Source organism: Phycodurus eques, chromosome 17 (genome assembly GCF_024500275.1).
Source record: "Phycodurus eques isolate BA_2022a chromosome 17, UOR_Pequ_1.1, whole genome shotgun sequence".
NCBI classification, from domain to species: domain Eukaryota; kingdom Metazoa; phylum Chordata; class Actinopteri; order Syngnathiformes; family Syngnathidae; genus Phycodurus; species Phycodurus eques.
In genome coordinates, this window is record NC_084541.1 from 8,272,562 (window position 1) to 8,289,161 (window position 16,600).

At 40.4% G+C, this 16,600-nt stretch overlaps 1 protein-coding gene across 2 annotated transcripts in view; it reads right to left on the reverse strand.

Annotated features, from left to right (window-relative positions):
- LOC133415832 (disks large homolog 4-like) overlaps positions 1-16,600 on the reverse strand; it is a 47,934-nt gene that overhangs the window by 19,628 nt on the left and 11,706 nt on the right. Inside the window, exons 2-3 of one of the 2 annotated variants that reach the window (XM_061702317.1) lie at positions 13,767-13,928; positions 4,558-4,614 (exon numbers count right to left, since the gene is read on the reverse strand). In XM_061702317.1, coding sequence (XP_061558301.1) covers positions 4,558-4,614; positions 13,767-13,928 — 219 coding nt within the window. The remainder of the gene's footprint in view (positions 1-4,557; positions 4,615-13,766; positions 13,929-16,600) is intronic. The other variant, XM_061702318.1, reaches the window with a different exon arrangement.

Here is a 16,600-nt window from a genome sequence, read left to right on the forward strand (position 1 = left end):
TGATATTAAGTGCCCCAATTAATCACTGGCTGCATCGCCCACTTGACCAAATAAAACCAGCACCCCAAATAGCCACTAGGTTGCTGTAATTATTACCTTTACTGTAATCGATACCACCATGTGTTGCAGTAGACATTACCACAACGCACAGCACCTGCAGAGATGCCGCGGCATCTGTAAAGCTGAAGTTTTCATTGAAGTTTAAAGACAAAGTGCAGTTGTATGCAAATAATACCCAGCCTTTTAACACTGATCTGAAAAGAATTTGGGTTTGGGAAAACAAAAACAAACAAAAAAACAAAAGTTTTAGAGTCAATAAATTTGTTCCAGGAGTTTAGCACAACCAATGAAAAAAGAAAACAACAGAATCTGTTATATCATATTTTTTTGAGTAGATTATATGTTGTAGTATATTATTTGAATTCGTCATTATTTATTTGTAGAAAATAAATAAAGAAAATATACACTATTACTATGAAAATACACTTGAAAAATGCCCACATCTAAAAAATTACGCACCCACTGAATAGTGTGCGTTGAGAAGCATTCTAATGCCCGCTTGAGGTGCCTGTTTTAAAAAAACACTGGGTAAGGGTTAATGCAAAGTGAGCCATCAGATTCCATAACGTTGAATCAAAGTCCATGTACAGTATTTCCACTTAACACCTACTTTACAACATCGATGAACCACTGCAGTTGATTGTACAGAGCTTGGACAGAACATGCAACTCAATAATGAGCATGGCTCAATTAGTGTCTTCTTCTTTCCTGCTGTCTCATAACTGTATAGATCTCATTTCCATCCCTCAAAACAACAGCTTGAGCTTTACAAATTCCCTGTCCCTCATGGCACGTTATTGTCCGGGTCCTAGGCGTCCTGTCTTAAGAAGTTACCCATCCGTAATATAATAAAAAAGAAAAGAGGAACTACTCCCTGATGTCCTCCATCATCCATATCAGCGCGCTGCGATAGCGCCGTCGTTCTGCTGCCGGTCTGTGCTCAGTGAAAAATGCAGTTATTTTCTTTTAATACTTAATTTGCAGTCAATTGCTTTACCCTAGAATGGAGACCAGAATGTATTTTTTCCTTACTCATTGTCTTTGATAAATAACACGGTACTGTATTACTGCCTCACTGTGAGGTGTGAACAAATATGTTGCATTAATATAGTAGACCAAAGATTTTCACAGCGCGGTACGAGTACCGCTAGTGGTACGCCGACTCTCTCTATTTGTACACATTCAGTTGTGTTGAAATATAAAGTTAAAAACATTTGCATTTAATCTTAAAGATGTTTGTTTTTAAAAAAAAATATTCAGGTATTTTTTTTAAATTTAACATTCGTGTGTAATCCATTGTAATTAAATCGTTATTTAAGTTTTTTAAATTTTATTTTACTGGATAGACTCCAGCGACTACATTATTCAGTGGCTTCTATTATGTCTGCTTGCAGCACCGTTATCGGTTGTCTGAAGTATTTTAATGGTTGTAGTCATCTCCTGTATGGCAGCATGCATACAATTGTTCCATAATTTTTTTTTTTACCGCTTATCCTCACGCGGATTGCGCGCATGCTGGAGCCTATCCCAGCTATCCCAACTATCTTCGGGCGGGCCGGTCGCCAGCCAATCGCAGGGCACATAGAAGCAAATAACCATTCGCACTCACATTTACACCTACGGGCAATTTAGAGTCGTCCTACCACGCATGTTTTTGGGATGTGGGAGGAAACCGGAGTTTCTCCGAAGCCGGAGAAAACCCACCCAGGCATGGGGAGAACATGCAAACACCACACAAGCGGGGCCAGGATTTGAACCCCGGGCCCTAGAACTGTGAGGGAGATGTGCTAACCAGTCGTCCAATGTGCCGGCTCAATGTTGTACCATCCATCCATCCATCCATTCTCTCCTCACTAGGGTCGCGAGCGTGCTGGCTGGAGCCTATCCCAGCTGTCATCGGGCAGGAGGCGGGGGTACACCCTGAACTGGTTGCCAGCCAATCGCAGGGCACATAGAAACAAACAACCATTCGCACTCACAGTCACACCTACGGGCAATTTCGAGTCTCCAATTAAAGCAAGTTTTTGGGATGTGGGAGGAAACCAGAGAAAACCCACGCAGGCACAGGGAGAACATGCAAACTCCACACAGGCGGGGCCGGGGATTGAACCCCGGTCCTCAGAACTGTGAGGCTGACGCTCTAACCAGTCGCCCACCGTGCCGCCAATGTTGTACCATTCAAAGCAAATTTCCATCTATGACAAAAATAAAAATAATTCAATCTGATCCTGAAATATTGAGGATAAGCAAATACAGAAAATAGATGTATGGATGGGTGGATATTTAATGATATACAGTAATAATAGAAAATACTTTTTGGGAATAAAATATCTGTCTCATGTTTTTTTTTATGAACACTTAAACTGACTACACTGCTATATTTTAATGTTGGTCATGATGGTGGTACTTGCAGAGCCAAGTATTTTTTAGGTGGTACTTGGTGTAAAAGGTTTGAGAAGCACTGCAGTAGATCAAATTAAATCAAATTAGCGCTCTTGCAGAAAGACACATTGTTTGACATGAAATACAGTATACAGTATACAGTACACACACATACAGTGGACATATTCATTGATCATACTTATGTAAGGACATGCAGAAGGACAAGCTGTCAGCTGACGTTCTCATTTTTTTTGAGAAAACTCCTCCATCTTACCATTCGAATTATGTCACCTTTCTAAGTGGGGGGGGGGGGCCTCTCTATCTGTCTTCTGTCATTCATACAGCGTGAGCAGCGCTCACCCCCTCCTTTTGCATGTATAGTTATGCCCTTCCTTTCCCAGCGGACCTGGACTGCTGCCGCACAGTAATTACACTGAAGCTGCAGGGACATCTTTAAACATTTATTAAAGAAAAGTAAGGCGGACGAAGAAAATGAAGATAGACAGCAGATACAGGCCTGACAAAAGTGCAGAGCAGAGAGGAGATGGTATAATCGAGATCTCTTGGGGAAATGCTATAGAAGCCAGGAATTAAAGATGTATGTCAAACACATCTGTGAGCGGTTGACAGTCTTTGAGGATGATTTGTGTGCGCGTGTTTTTTTCTTCTTCTTTACATTCGAGCTAAAGTGATTTGCATCCCTTTTCATTTGAAAAGACAAAGATAATAAAAGCTCCCTGGTTCTCTCTACCAGCTCTGCAGGTCTGGGACTAATAAATCTTCTCACTATACAGTTCTTCATTTATCAATAAAGTGCATCATCAATATCACATTTACCCATTTGAAGCTTAGATTTAGAGTTTGACATTTTCACCTATTTATAGCAATGCAATAACTTTTCATCTAAACAAATGATGATGAAATGTAATCCCATAGTGAGTACCGACTGTTATGACTGCAACTAAACCAGCTTTTTGATGCGAAACCAGATGTGTGCTGAATCCTGCACATCACCCAGAGAATCTCCTCTTACTGGCTTTGCGAAGTATTGCAGTGCTCGCTAAGAGCCTCCTACCTGTAAATCAATGAGGCCTGGAGTGCTGGCGAGCCCCGCGCCATTAATGCCATAAAGCGACAGACTGACGACACCACCTACACGTCAACACGACCACACGAGTACTACACCAGCTGCAATGATGCCCACGCACATACTGCAATGCATCACTGAGGCAGTGCCTCCTTTGCCTAACCATTGTGAAAAAAATAGAAGTAAGCATGTGTAAAATACATAAAATACATTTGTTGTCATGCTTGGTGTTGTTACTTGCAGGCTCGTAGTGTTTGACTTTTTGGTTTACTAAAAGTGGTGTGAGCAATTCATGAAGCATGAGATTAACACCACCTGTCTGATTTTGACAAAAGTTTATTAAGAGATAATAATAATGATGTGCTCAAGGTCATGAATACCACTTTTTATGGTCCAACACTGACACCTATAAATTAATGTGTTATCTGCAAATAAAGAAGGTGGTATTTCTCTCTAAATCACAGGCTAGGGACAGTTAAAAAGTGACCCCTGGGGGATTTGTTCCATCGTTGCTCTTAGTAATTTCATGCTTATCAACATGTTTTCGGATATCTTTGTCTGGACTAATTTACCCTGAGAAAACCTTTGAAGACAAAATAGTATGTAGTAAGACATTAACGTAAAATGTTTTGTAATTCACATTGTATTAAACACACGCCCACTCTAGTTACACCTTAAGTGCAGAAAACAACAGAATAAACATGTGATGTCTGTCATAGCTTGACGGAAGCACAGAACTGAAAAGGTTTGGGGTTTTAGTGAAGGATATTCACATACAATGATAGATATGTTTTTTCAATGAACTGTGACACAACCACCAAAAAGATGACCTCATCTTTGCTACAGATAAATGGCTTGGAATAATGGATGATTAGCTAACTTTAATCTGTTAGCGAACAGGCCAAGACCAGACCAAGGAAACCGAGGAAAACGACAGGAAATGAGCATACAAGCGAGTCTGGACGATGACGGCTGCTGATGACAACTTTCAGGCTTTCGGCACAGGCACGGCGGGGTAGTGCTCTTACCAGTGTGGAAACAGCAGAGGTGTACATTGGAGTGTGTCCTGTAGACATCAACACTGGCTGCAAAACAACAAAAGGCAGAGGGTAATTGTGCAGGACATGCGGGTGGGCTCAGGGGGGAGAACAAAGGCTTATTTTATGTTTTAATTTATCACGGCGGATGCTGACAGCTTCATGTCGCAGTGAGCTCTCAGCAGAAAATGTTGGAAAGCAGGTCACCAGAGCTGATACAAGAATACTATAAATATTGATGAAGGCAATAATTAAAATCGATGAAATATTATATTGCTCCCTTGTTCCTAGCTTGGACCACGGCCATTTCAGTCTTAAAGTATTCTCTACTGTATGTGTGCACTAATTTTTATAACACACTGTAGTTCATTAAAGCTCTTGTAGTTATTGTCATTAACCCTATCACGCCAAACGTATGAGGTAATTAGTGGCCTGAAAACACCTTACATTGGAACTTTTAAAGACCCCGTAAAGTATACCTGTTCGAAGATAATTGCTGAAAACATGCAAAGACTGAGAAGTAGAGACAATAGCGTGAAACCGTTTTTCACCATTTTAATTTTCTTTTTCTTTGGGCGTCTAAAGCCGTGCCCATGCAGTGACGCATTTGGCCATCAGGCATGACTATCCGCTCCCCCACATTATAAGAACTTGAGCGCCTTTGTTCGTATCAGTGGTTATCCGGCGCAATTTTCGAGTTATGTAGTGAGAAGTAATTGCTGCATTTCTACCGCTACAGCATGCAGTTACTTAGCTAGCGATGCCTAAAGCCAGAAACTGCATTTTCCCTGGATGTCACAATTTACAGAACAACTCTGTGTCGTTATTTAAATTCCCAAGCGAGGAGGTAACGCAGCGGACGAGCCCGCCGCCCATCCAATGACAGCGAGAATCCCCGGAAGCCTGTTAGCTTGCTCACAAGCTGGTGGGTCGCGCCACTTGTCGCAGCATGAAAAGCTCCGTAACGATCTGTTGGGATATGCTCCAGCCACCGGAGGTTTTAAGTGGATATAGTTCCGCGACTCAAATATGTATGGATGTTTACCCATAAGAAAGATGCTCGATGAAAGAGCATCCCTTTTTTAGCAGGATGTGATTTCAAATATTCAGCGGACACTCCCACAACATTTGAAAGCAGAGACAACAGCTTAATTTTTCATGATTTTGTAGCCTCATTTTATATACTATGGCAAGGTCGGGAACAACATGCTTCTCTGGAGTGTGTCAAAGTCAGAAGAGGTGTGCAATTTCACTTTTCAGGGACTTTAAAGTTGGCGCTCCAAAGTTGTACAAGTCAGAATTCAACCTTCAATTTCAGTAAAATATGGCTCTGAAGTCATACAAAACTCTATACCATCAAGGAAGACGTCAATAAGACGTCAACAGTTCGCACAGGACTACAGCATACCTTATGAGACCTCAATTTGGCTAGTCTTAAATGATTAACTATGTGTATATGTTTTGCTTTTTTTGTTTGACCTTTTCGCCACAACAATCCATAAACTGGGCAGCTACTATAGCGCAATATGTCGTAGAGACCGCGACATACCTGAGGGGCATCTGTGACGCTAATAATATTTGCATGATGCCTTTCTCATAAAGTTAAGACTTGAGTATTTGTATTGTTTTCACGGGTTAATATTAACATGTTAACTTTTTGACCTCTCCTTTTCTGTCAAATGTGAAGACACCATTTTTCCACGGGACTTGCTTTGCCCTTACTTTTTCCAAGCTGTCATCAGTTCAACATTAAAGCCTAATAGTCTGGATAGGCTCCATGAAGCTGATTTACTGACTGGCGTTTAAGATGTTTCATTACACATAGAATATGAACATTGTCTTTAATTTTTAGCGTTAAAACGTGGATTGTAAATCTGGCTTTTTTTTTTTAAACTTTATTGCCAACAAGCAGAGAGAGGGATCAAGGCAATATGATCTCACAAGAATTTAATGGGAACTCAAACGTAACATAAAAATATGCACATTTTCCCATAATTACTATGCATTACTTTTCATATGAAATCCTACTAAATTGTTGTGAGAACAGGTTTAAGGAGGTATTGGTGCAGTGCGAAGGGGGAGGAGAAGCTTACAAATCAATAGGTTGTGTGAAACTATAGGATCGGAAATTGGACGCATGCAGGAGAGGGAAACCAGTATTGCACAAACAAACTCACTGTAGCACACAATAATACACACACAACACACAAACGTCATCTCATCATCAAATTTATCATCATCAACCAGTATCTTCATCATATAGAGCCTGAGAAGAGTAGATACAGTAAAGCAGTACTTTTGTAGTATGATATTTCATATGATTGTACTGTCAGGTACTTTTCCAATATAGGTTTTTTATGAGCACTCTTGTTTTTTTCATTATCTTCTGTCAACATTTTTTTTTTTAATGGAAAAAAAAGCTATGGAAAAAAATAATCTACAACCCCAATTCCAATGAAGTTGGGACGTTGTGTTAAACATAAATAAAAACAGAATACAATGATTTGCAAATCATGTTCAACCTATATTTAATTGAATACACTATAAAGACAAGATATTTAATGTTCAAACTGTTTTTAGGAAATAATCGTTAACTTAGAATTTTATGGCTGCAACACATTCCAAAGAAGCTGGGACAGGTGGCAAAAAAGAGTGAGAAAGTTGAGGAATGCTCATCAAACACCTGTTTGGAACATCCCACAGGTGAACAGGCTAATTGGGAACAGGTGGGTGCCATGAGTGGGTATAAAAGGAGCTTCCCTGAATGGTTCAGGCATTCACAAGCAAAGATGGGGCGAGGTTCACCTCTTTGTGAACAAGTGCATGAGAAAATAGTCAAACAGTTTAAGGACAATGTTCCACAACGTAAAATTGAAAGGAAGTTAGGGATTTCATCATCTACTGTCCATAATATCATCAAAAGGTTCAGAGAATCTGGAGAAATCACTGCATGTAAGCGGCAAGGCTGAAAACCAACATTGAATGCCCATGACCTTCGATGCATCAAAAACCAACATCAATGTGTAAAGGATATCACCACATGGGCTCAGGAACACTTCAGAAAACCAATGTCAGTAAATACAGTTCGGCGCTACATCCGTAAGTGCAACTTGAAACTCTACTATGCAAATCAAAAGCCATTTATCAACAACACCTAGAAACGCCGCCGGCTTCTCTGGGCCCAAGCTCTTCTAAGATGGACTGATGCAAAGTGGAAAAGTGTTCTGTGGTCCGACAAGTCCACAGTTCAAATTGTTTTTGGAAATTTCCTCCGGGCCAAAGAGGAAAAGAACCATCCGGACTGTTATGGACGCAAAGTTCAAAAGCCAGCATCTGTGATGGTATGGGACTGTGTTAGTGCCAATGGCATGGGTAACTTACACATCTGTGAAGCCAGCATTAATGCTGAAAGGTACATACAGGTTTTGGAGAAACATATGCTGCCATCCAAGCAACGTCTTTTTCATGGACGCCTCTGCTTATTTCAGCAAGACAATGCCAAACTACATTCTGCACGTGTTACAACAGCGTGGCTTCGTAGTAAAAGAGTTTGGGTACTCGACTGGCCTGCCTGCAATCCAGACCTGTCTCCCATTGAATATGTGTGCCGCATTATGAAGCGTAAAATACGACAACGGAGACCCCGGACTGTTGAACAGCTGAAGCTGTACATCAAGCAAGGATGGGAAAGAATTCCACCGGCAAAGCTTCAACAATTAGTGTCCTTAGTTCCCAAACGTGTATTGAATGTTGTTAAAAGAAAAGGTGATGTAACACAGTGGTAAACATGACCTTGTCCCATCTTTTTTGGAACATGTTGGAGCCATAAAATTCTAAATTAATGATTATTTGCTAAAAACAATAAAGTTTATCAGTTTGAACATTAAATATCTTGTCTTTGTAGTGTATTCAATTAAATATAGGTTGAACACGATTTGGAAATTATTGTATTCTGTTTTTTAACGCAACGTCCCAACTTCATTGGAATTGGGGTTGTATAAGAAGGTCTTATAATAAACTGTGGTGAACATAGATAAATGCATGTGTTTATTAGATTATAAAACCAGTGTAGATGAAGCAGGAGTGGGGCAGATATCGCCAAAGTGTTAAGTAACAGTGTCACACATGCATCAATGTCCCAACTTCATTGAAATTGGGGTTGTATATTGGCGAGCATTATTCATCAAGTGTACTGAGATAAACTCTCAGTGGGTGGCCGCATATACACACAGCCTACTGTTAATCACTTTTGAGGCAGTGCTTTGTTTTGTGCCATTAATTGCCTCATTATTACACTGCAATGAGGACAGTTTTAATGGATCATAAATAAATGTATCGGAACACGCATGTTGAAAGAAATAAAAGTGTTTTGGCCTGATTTGACTGCATCCGATAATGATAGTGGGGTGAATAGTGTGAAATTGTACTTTTAAGTGATTTATTATACCATGTAAAATAGCCGTGATATGGAGCTGAATAATTGGCAATACCATGTACAGTAGAATTAATAATTACGTTGTGTGTGTGCGTGCGTGCGTGCATGTGTCCAATGTCTCCTCATCCACGGACTTACAATTAAAACAGTGAAATGATGTCCTCTTAATGTAATTTTCACTGTCGAGGTTTAGTGCAGGAGATTGATCAGGTTTAAGTTGTGGTAATTAAAGGGATAGGACAGGCACTGCTACGTTATTTATTACCTATAGTTTCCAATAGTAGACCTAAATCAACAACTTTTTTTGCTGGCTTCTCAAAATTGTCAACTTCCTTTTCTTTCGACTCTGCAGCATGAAGTTATTGCTTCCTGCTGACCACGCACAAATATCGCTATTATGAACTTAATTTTCCTTCTATTTTAGTTTATCATGTTGTCCTGCATCCTGTCTTATATTCAATATATTCTTCCACTATGTTGTATAAAGCCGTGATTCCCAACCAGGGTGACGAGGCACACTAATGTGCCGAGAGATCATCAGGGGTGCCATTATCCAATTTTACTTTATTTGTTCAAAAATTATTTATTCAATTACAAATATATCTTTGTTCGCCTATCAATGCTTGCGACACATTGTGACAGGCATAGCAACTAAATGCTCCTCCACTTGATTGTAAAATGTAAATAATTAACCTGTGTATCCACCTTTTGCCATTCATACAACAAAACATTGTGTTCAACTAAAAAGACCCACATTTCATACTGAGCCCCTACATTGGTGAGTAAACTGTGGCAAGGTCAGAATTATTTCACTCGAAACTGTCTACTTTTTTTGTCATTATTTGTTCGGTGGTGTGGCGTGAGCTTTTTCTGATGGAAAATGGGGGCCTTGCAATAAAGGTTGGGAAACACTGCTCTAAAGGAATGGCACAAAGTTGCTTTCACTCACCTCTAGCCAAAAACATTGGATTTCCCAAATGGACTTACACATGCAGAGAGAAGAAATACATTTGTGCTACTTTTCGTCCCTGGGAGGAATGAATGACTTATCTAATGGATCAGAAATACTATGTGGCACACACCGCAGAGTAAAAAAAAAAAAAAAAAAAAAAGTAAATAGACTTTGATTATCTGCTAATGGTAAATTTTAGGGAAAGAAGCATGTCTTCCCCCCAAGTCCCTATTATAAATTGTGTATTTCTCATCTCTGAATAATTATCAATTCCACAGCACGGTGCTGAATGACAACTTCCCCTAAGAGTAAGGGAATTAATGAAGTCGCCAAGAAACACTGGTCAAGGACATTGTGTTTTCTAGCATTTGAAATGAGTTAAATCAGGCGTGCAGATCTTTTTGTACACATTTAATTTCTTTCCTCTAATATATTTGCCACAGCATTTAAGATTGTGCATGGCTTTTAATGCCATTTAACGCTCACGGTAGTTTTAGACAGAGGTGGGTAGAGTAGTCAAAAATTGTACTCACTTATACGACTATTCTAACTTTAGAGTATGACTAAAGCAAAAGTAAAATGTAGTCCTCCAAATAATTACTTCTGTAAAATAAGTATTCAGTGAAAAAAAAACTATTCAAGGAATAACTGGTGAGTAACCTTTGTAGCGAGTTGAATTTAGTTCAATGTAACAAAGTAAAATTTGCATTTAATTAAAGCTTTGACTCTACGATTGGTGGGCGACCATGCAGTCCAGGCCAAGGTTGACCGCAATCCGTTTCTGGATACTCGTTGACCTCTGATTGGTTCAGATTTTTGGGTTCCGTTTTCCCAAAGGAAGTAGTGGAAATGGAATAATCTGTTTCACAGTCAAAGCGCCACATCATAAAACCTTCATTGCCTTTACAGACATTTTTAAGTAATATTTTAACACTCTTAACCATAAGTGAGTAAATATTAGTTAACTCTACTTCAACTTTGAAAACAGGCGTAAAGGGAAGGCTAAGTCATGTCACAAATGAACCTCGTGTATATCATATTTTGACATTTGTGTAAAAAGAATTTAAGAACTGTAAAGGAAAAAAAAACACAAAGTCATAAAGAATCTGGGAAATTTAGTGCGAGTCTCGAAATTTTCTAAATTTTGGGGGAGAATCCCTAACTGCATGATTTCAGGGACGTTCAAATTTAGAGGTTTCACTGTATTTGTACATTATTTAAACAATTGTACTATGGGAATTTTGCTGTCCACTCCTAATATGTGCTTGCATGCAGATGTGATGCTCATTAAAACAACATTAAAAAGAGAGTGTAGTCTGATGCACTGTGTCCACTAATGAGCTGCTCCATGCGGCTGTGGTAGCTACCTCACTTCCCAATCCTCGTTTATTCACATGGCTGCCAGTTTGACAGCCTTCCCCAAATACCTCACAGCACCCCGTAGGACAAACTCCATGACCACCGCAACTCAAACTGAGCAGGACCTGATTTAAAAAGCAGGGGCAGAGCTCTGTCTCTCAGTCTCTTCTCTCCGCTCATTAAAAAGAGAGAATAATGGACATATTTGCTCTCCGTGACATCGCAGTCCCATGTGACACAGATAAACACTACCTGCAGACAGAGAAACTCTTAAAAGCTGTTCAACAACACGAGTGGGTACGTGAAACGGATCATTATTAAGTGAGCATTATAGGTTACACTTCCATTTGCAAGTGCTTTTTGTACAGTATATAACAAAGCTGTAAAAGTGACCGTGATCATGTTTCTATTAGCTTTGGTGTGTAGTTGTGTTTGCATTTCAAAGAGTTTGAAATTAATATCACACAGCAGTTCAGTATCTGTAGAGCGAACCGAAAGGCCAATTGTGCTGTCTTCTACGTAATTCCGAATTCCAGAGTAAAAGATTGGGCTCACAATTATTTAGGAGGATATTAAAAATTTGGGAATATTGTAATTGTCGTACAGCACAGTACTGTTCAAAGGTCATAGGCAGCATCGAATTGGTTGTTTTAGTAATGCTCTAACGACCACAGATAAAAAAAGATTGTTACTCACAGTATCGGGTGGCCCTCCACCAAGGCCAAAACCTTTATCGAGATGCGTTGTGAATTTGAATTAGTAACTTTTGCACAGTCCTTTATTTTCAGTTTTGAAAAAGTTGTACAATATTAGCAATTGATTAATACCTAGAAAATTATAGTGGTCACCTACATTACATAATGATTTTATTAGCATTTTCACATGCACAAAACGAGCAGCTATAAAGCATTTGTTGTTACAGACTTTACAGCCTTCCACCTTGCAACCTATGAGGATAAATGAATCTTTGATTAATATTTACTGACTGCATCTCATGTTGGCTTGCACTTCGACTATAATGTTGTTTGGCTGCCATATCAAATAGCGCCATACTCTTTTTCTCCTGGTGGAAAGTGTAAATATACAGTCGGTTGGACTTTTATGTGATTATAATACTGTACATTAAAAGGAATTTATTCATTGAAACTACATAGTTTAAATTGTCAGTGTTTTTGTAACTATGTACTATATTATGAGTTAGAGTCATTTTGGCCCGTCCACATTTTGGTCATGTCAGCCTGTCACGCCCTCACGCCCTGAAACATCAGGTGCAGCAGGTGAGGACATTTCCTCATTGAGCTACTAACTATTCTTCAATATAATTCTCACCTATATTGAAAGTCTGAATGGTTTTTTTTCGACAATGAGTGAAAAGAGAGAAGAACATTTTAGTCAGCTTGTTTTTTTTAAATTGATTATTGATTTGCCTCTTTGAAGAAAGAAGAGAGCCACATCATCCCACGAGGTATAGTAGGTATTTGCAGATGACCTGATTGCATCAATAATGAATCTAAGATGTCTGAAAGGTGTTCCGATGGATGTCCTAACACATGCGATGCTGTGATGTGACTTTGATGTGCATGGCTGGCTGGTGCTGTGTTCGTACCCTTTTAATCAATGACACCCTAATGCATTTGCGATTTTTCAGCATATTAAATTAGCGATTTAACATAATTTCGGGGTGCTAGCTGTTGTGTTCATGTTAGAGTGCAATGGTATAATAAAGCAATATGCGGTACTTTATCAACTTGAACAAAGCGGTGTTTGGAAACTCAAGCAAGCAGTCGTTTTTTTTTTCTTTTTTTGAGGCTCCAGCACACCGCCGACCCTAGTGAGGATAAGTGGATAATAATGGATTGTCAGGAGGGTGATTCCAACGGACAGCAACAATATATAAATTATGACTAAATACTGCCACTTTATTGCACAGCACATTAATTTTTCCACTCCGGCTACACAGTTAAGTTGGTGTCCACTTCTGCCATTTATGGCACACCGAGACATGGGGTGGTGTCGATTTTGTGATGAAAAGGGGGCTTTCCAAGCAAATGAGTTATTTACCAATTTCTCCAAAATGAATTGATATAAATGGAAAATATTTCTTTCTTGAGCAAAAAATACATGAAAACTTGGCCCATTTACAGTATACCCGATAGTTCCGTTAAATACTCTACAATAAATACTCTACTCCTCTCAATTACCAGTTGAATAATAGCTCCGAGCTGCTGTCGCAAACATGTGGTTTATCTAAAATATTAAGATTGATGAGAATGAGAATAATAATGAGAATGACTGAGGTATGCTTCAAAATGTTCATGCTCACGTCAAGAAGTAGTTATGGCTACGCTGCACAATACACGGTCCACAAGTGCTGACAGTTGAGAGCAATGAGCTGTTGTAATAGTGTTAAATATTGATCAACAAAAACCATAAGCTGGTGTGTGTTGTCCTCACCTTGACAGGGGATATATGTGTGTGTGGCGTGTAGCCATGTATGGCCTCCATGGCGGCGAGGTTCTTGTCGCTCATGTGCAGCATTTCGGCACTTTTCCCTGGAGCCAGATGTGCTGGACTGTGCTCCAAGGGGGGCGTCTCCTCATCCTGGTACCTGTACTTCTGCAGAAACAAGCATAAAAGTGTCCCCAAATTAAGAGAGGCAGCTATTGGAATGGAATTTGAAGAATGCTGTATTTTCCTGAAGTCCCTGGTGGTGTCTTGGTACAGTCGCCTGACTTCGGGGCAGGCAGCGCAACCATTCGCACTCACAGTCATGCCTACGGGCAATTTAGAGTCTCCAATTAATGCATGTTTTTGGGATGTGGGAGGAAACCGGAGTGCCCGGAGAAAACCCACGCAGGCACGGGGAGAACATGCAAACTCCACACAGGCGGGGACAGGGATTGAACCCCGCACCTCAGAACTGTGAGGCTGACGCTCTAACCAGTCGGCCACCGTGCCCATTGTTAAATCATTGTTGATAATTATTGTGATAACTCATTAACATGATGTGTCTCTTCACATAGATAAATCTAATTAATTATTAAATAATAACAATAATTTTAAGCTAATTTTGTATCGAACTGGTATTCACATTAATCAGTAACCAAGAAGTAGCTCTCAGTTTCAAAAAGGGGTTACTGTCCCTACTCTGATGCAGTGGAACATTTAAGATTGATCTAAGGCATGGGTGTCAAACTCTTGGCCTGCCACATCTATTTGTGGCCCACATAAGCAAATCAGTTTGTTGACCTCATGTTTCTTGCTAAATTAACAAAATTGCAAATGATCTTCACTTAATAAGGTAAATGCTATTGCAAGCATTTTTGCGTACCAATCCCCCTTTTAAAAGAAATAATTCTGTAGTTGGCAAATTCTTTTTTTATTGGTTTCTGATTTCAAAATTAGTTATCCATCGGTTTGTTGTGTATACACTGTATGTATATGAGGCGATAATTAATTTACAAGGATACAGTCAAAACAACCCTCTGAGGGAAGCCATAATTAAAATGTGGCCTGCGACAAAAATTAGCTTCACACTTGTAGCGTTTATTGTATTTGTAAAAATTGTGCGTAATTTAGAAGAAAATGATGAGTTATAAATCAAGATATTTGATAGATATGAGGGGCACCATGTCATATGTTTACAAGTTTAACTTGAGGCGAAATGACGACAAACCTTTATAATCAGTCTCTTATCGGAAGATGGCTACATTTTAGGAACTTTGAATTCTAGACTTTCTAGAGGTTTTGTTCCGAGCCCAAACACACACAAAATCAATGCAAGTGGTGGATTTTATAGAAAATGTAATTATCAAAAGGGGTTTTTACAGGATAAAACACAGACAAACACAAAACAAACAAGATATCTACGAACATTGGCGAAGGAAGGGATTTGTGACGTGAGATGAGCTGAATGGACGTGCAGTGAATGCATATAGCTGAGGACTCCTGGTCTCGTTAATATAAACCCAAATATGTACTAATCCGTACTTTTAGTAGACCGCAATGTTGGATTTACGTGTCTGGAAGGCGTTTGAGGCAGGCGAGTCAGGCTCCCGAGTGGTCGGCCGGCCTGGTCCGCACCGGGAGCAGGTGGATTTGACGGAAGGGAGGGAGGAAAAAGGGAGGAAAGCGGGAGGCCACCGAGTTCTCAGGCAGGACGTCTCTCGGGTGACGTTCGAAGCGGGCGCATTGCGTCCGCCTCCGTTCCCTCGGACTGAGTTCGGGTCGCAAGCAGGGTGGCGCGGAGCGCTTGCAGGAAGCGCTGCCGCCGGGGATCGGCCGATGTGTCCTTGCCAACTCGGGTGAGGTGGGCATCCTGGCTGGCATGGTCGTCCGCGAGTTGGTCGGGGAGACCAAAGGAAGGCTTCTCCACCAAGACTCCAAAAACTTCTCAACAAAGGGGCCGGAGCTGGGAGTCCGGTCCCTTTTATGGCCAGGGCGGGTCAAAAAGGGCGGGTTTACCCCCCTTCCTTTACTACCACCTTCGCGAACACCGAGGGGCTGGACTGCCTTTTGCCGTTATTTTTCCATTCTAGGATTATTTTGTGGTTTAAAACTAGTGGAATAAAATATTAATTATTGGGTTTAAGATAACGAGACCATATTCCCACCCTTTACTATTTTCATGTGACATTTGTGGCGTGGGGTGAGACATTTCATCTGGTTCAGTTTCGAAAACAGATTTGACGTGAGACAAACGTTCAAGTTTGCAGCAATACAGTCACGAGTGGTGTTCATGTAAAGTTCTTAAAATATTGACTCCTAGTCGAGTCACAGACTGTCTTATGAACCCATGTCTGTAGTGTCGTTCCGTTCCCCGTGGCTTTCACTGTTGCCTGTTCCAACTCCCAAGTAGCAGCACTCAGTAGGGTGGAGGCGTCTTTGTGGGTGCAATCCTTCGACTGGCGGGAAGTTATTTAACTTAGCCTCCGGGGGCAAACTCATCAACCTTGGGTCTCCGCTTTGACGTACCAGGCAGACGTGATCCACTTAGCGTCGGCATGGCAAAGCAAATATCTGTGTCTTGTTGAAGATAGTTTATTGTGTTAATCCGTTAACGTGTTAATCCGCGTGTGACTCTGGAGTTAACGTCTACCTCGGCAGGGAGCGGCGGTAGTGCGAGCCTTGGGTGCCGGGTGGCATCTTTTGCGTGGCATGTCCGCTACACACTCCTGAATTCTAAGGATATAGATATTAGGTACCTTTCCTGGGTCAAGCAGTCACATCATAAAACCTTTATAACTGCTGAGGATACTTAAATTCTGAATAGTGCAACCTGAAAGGCA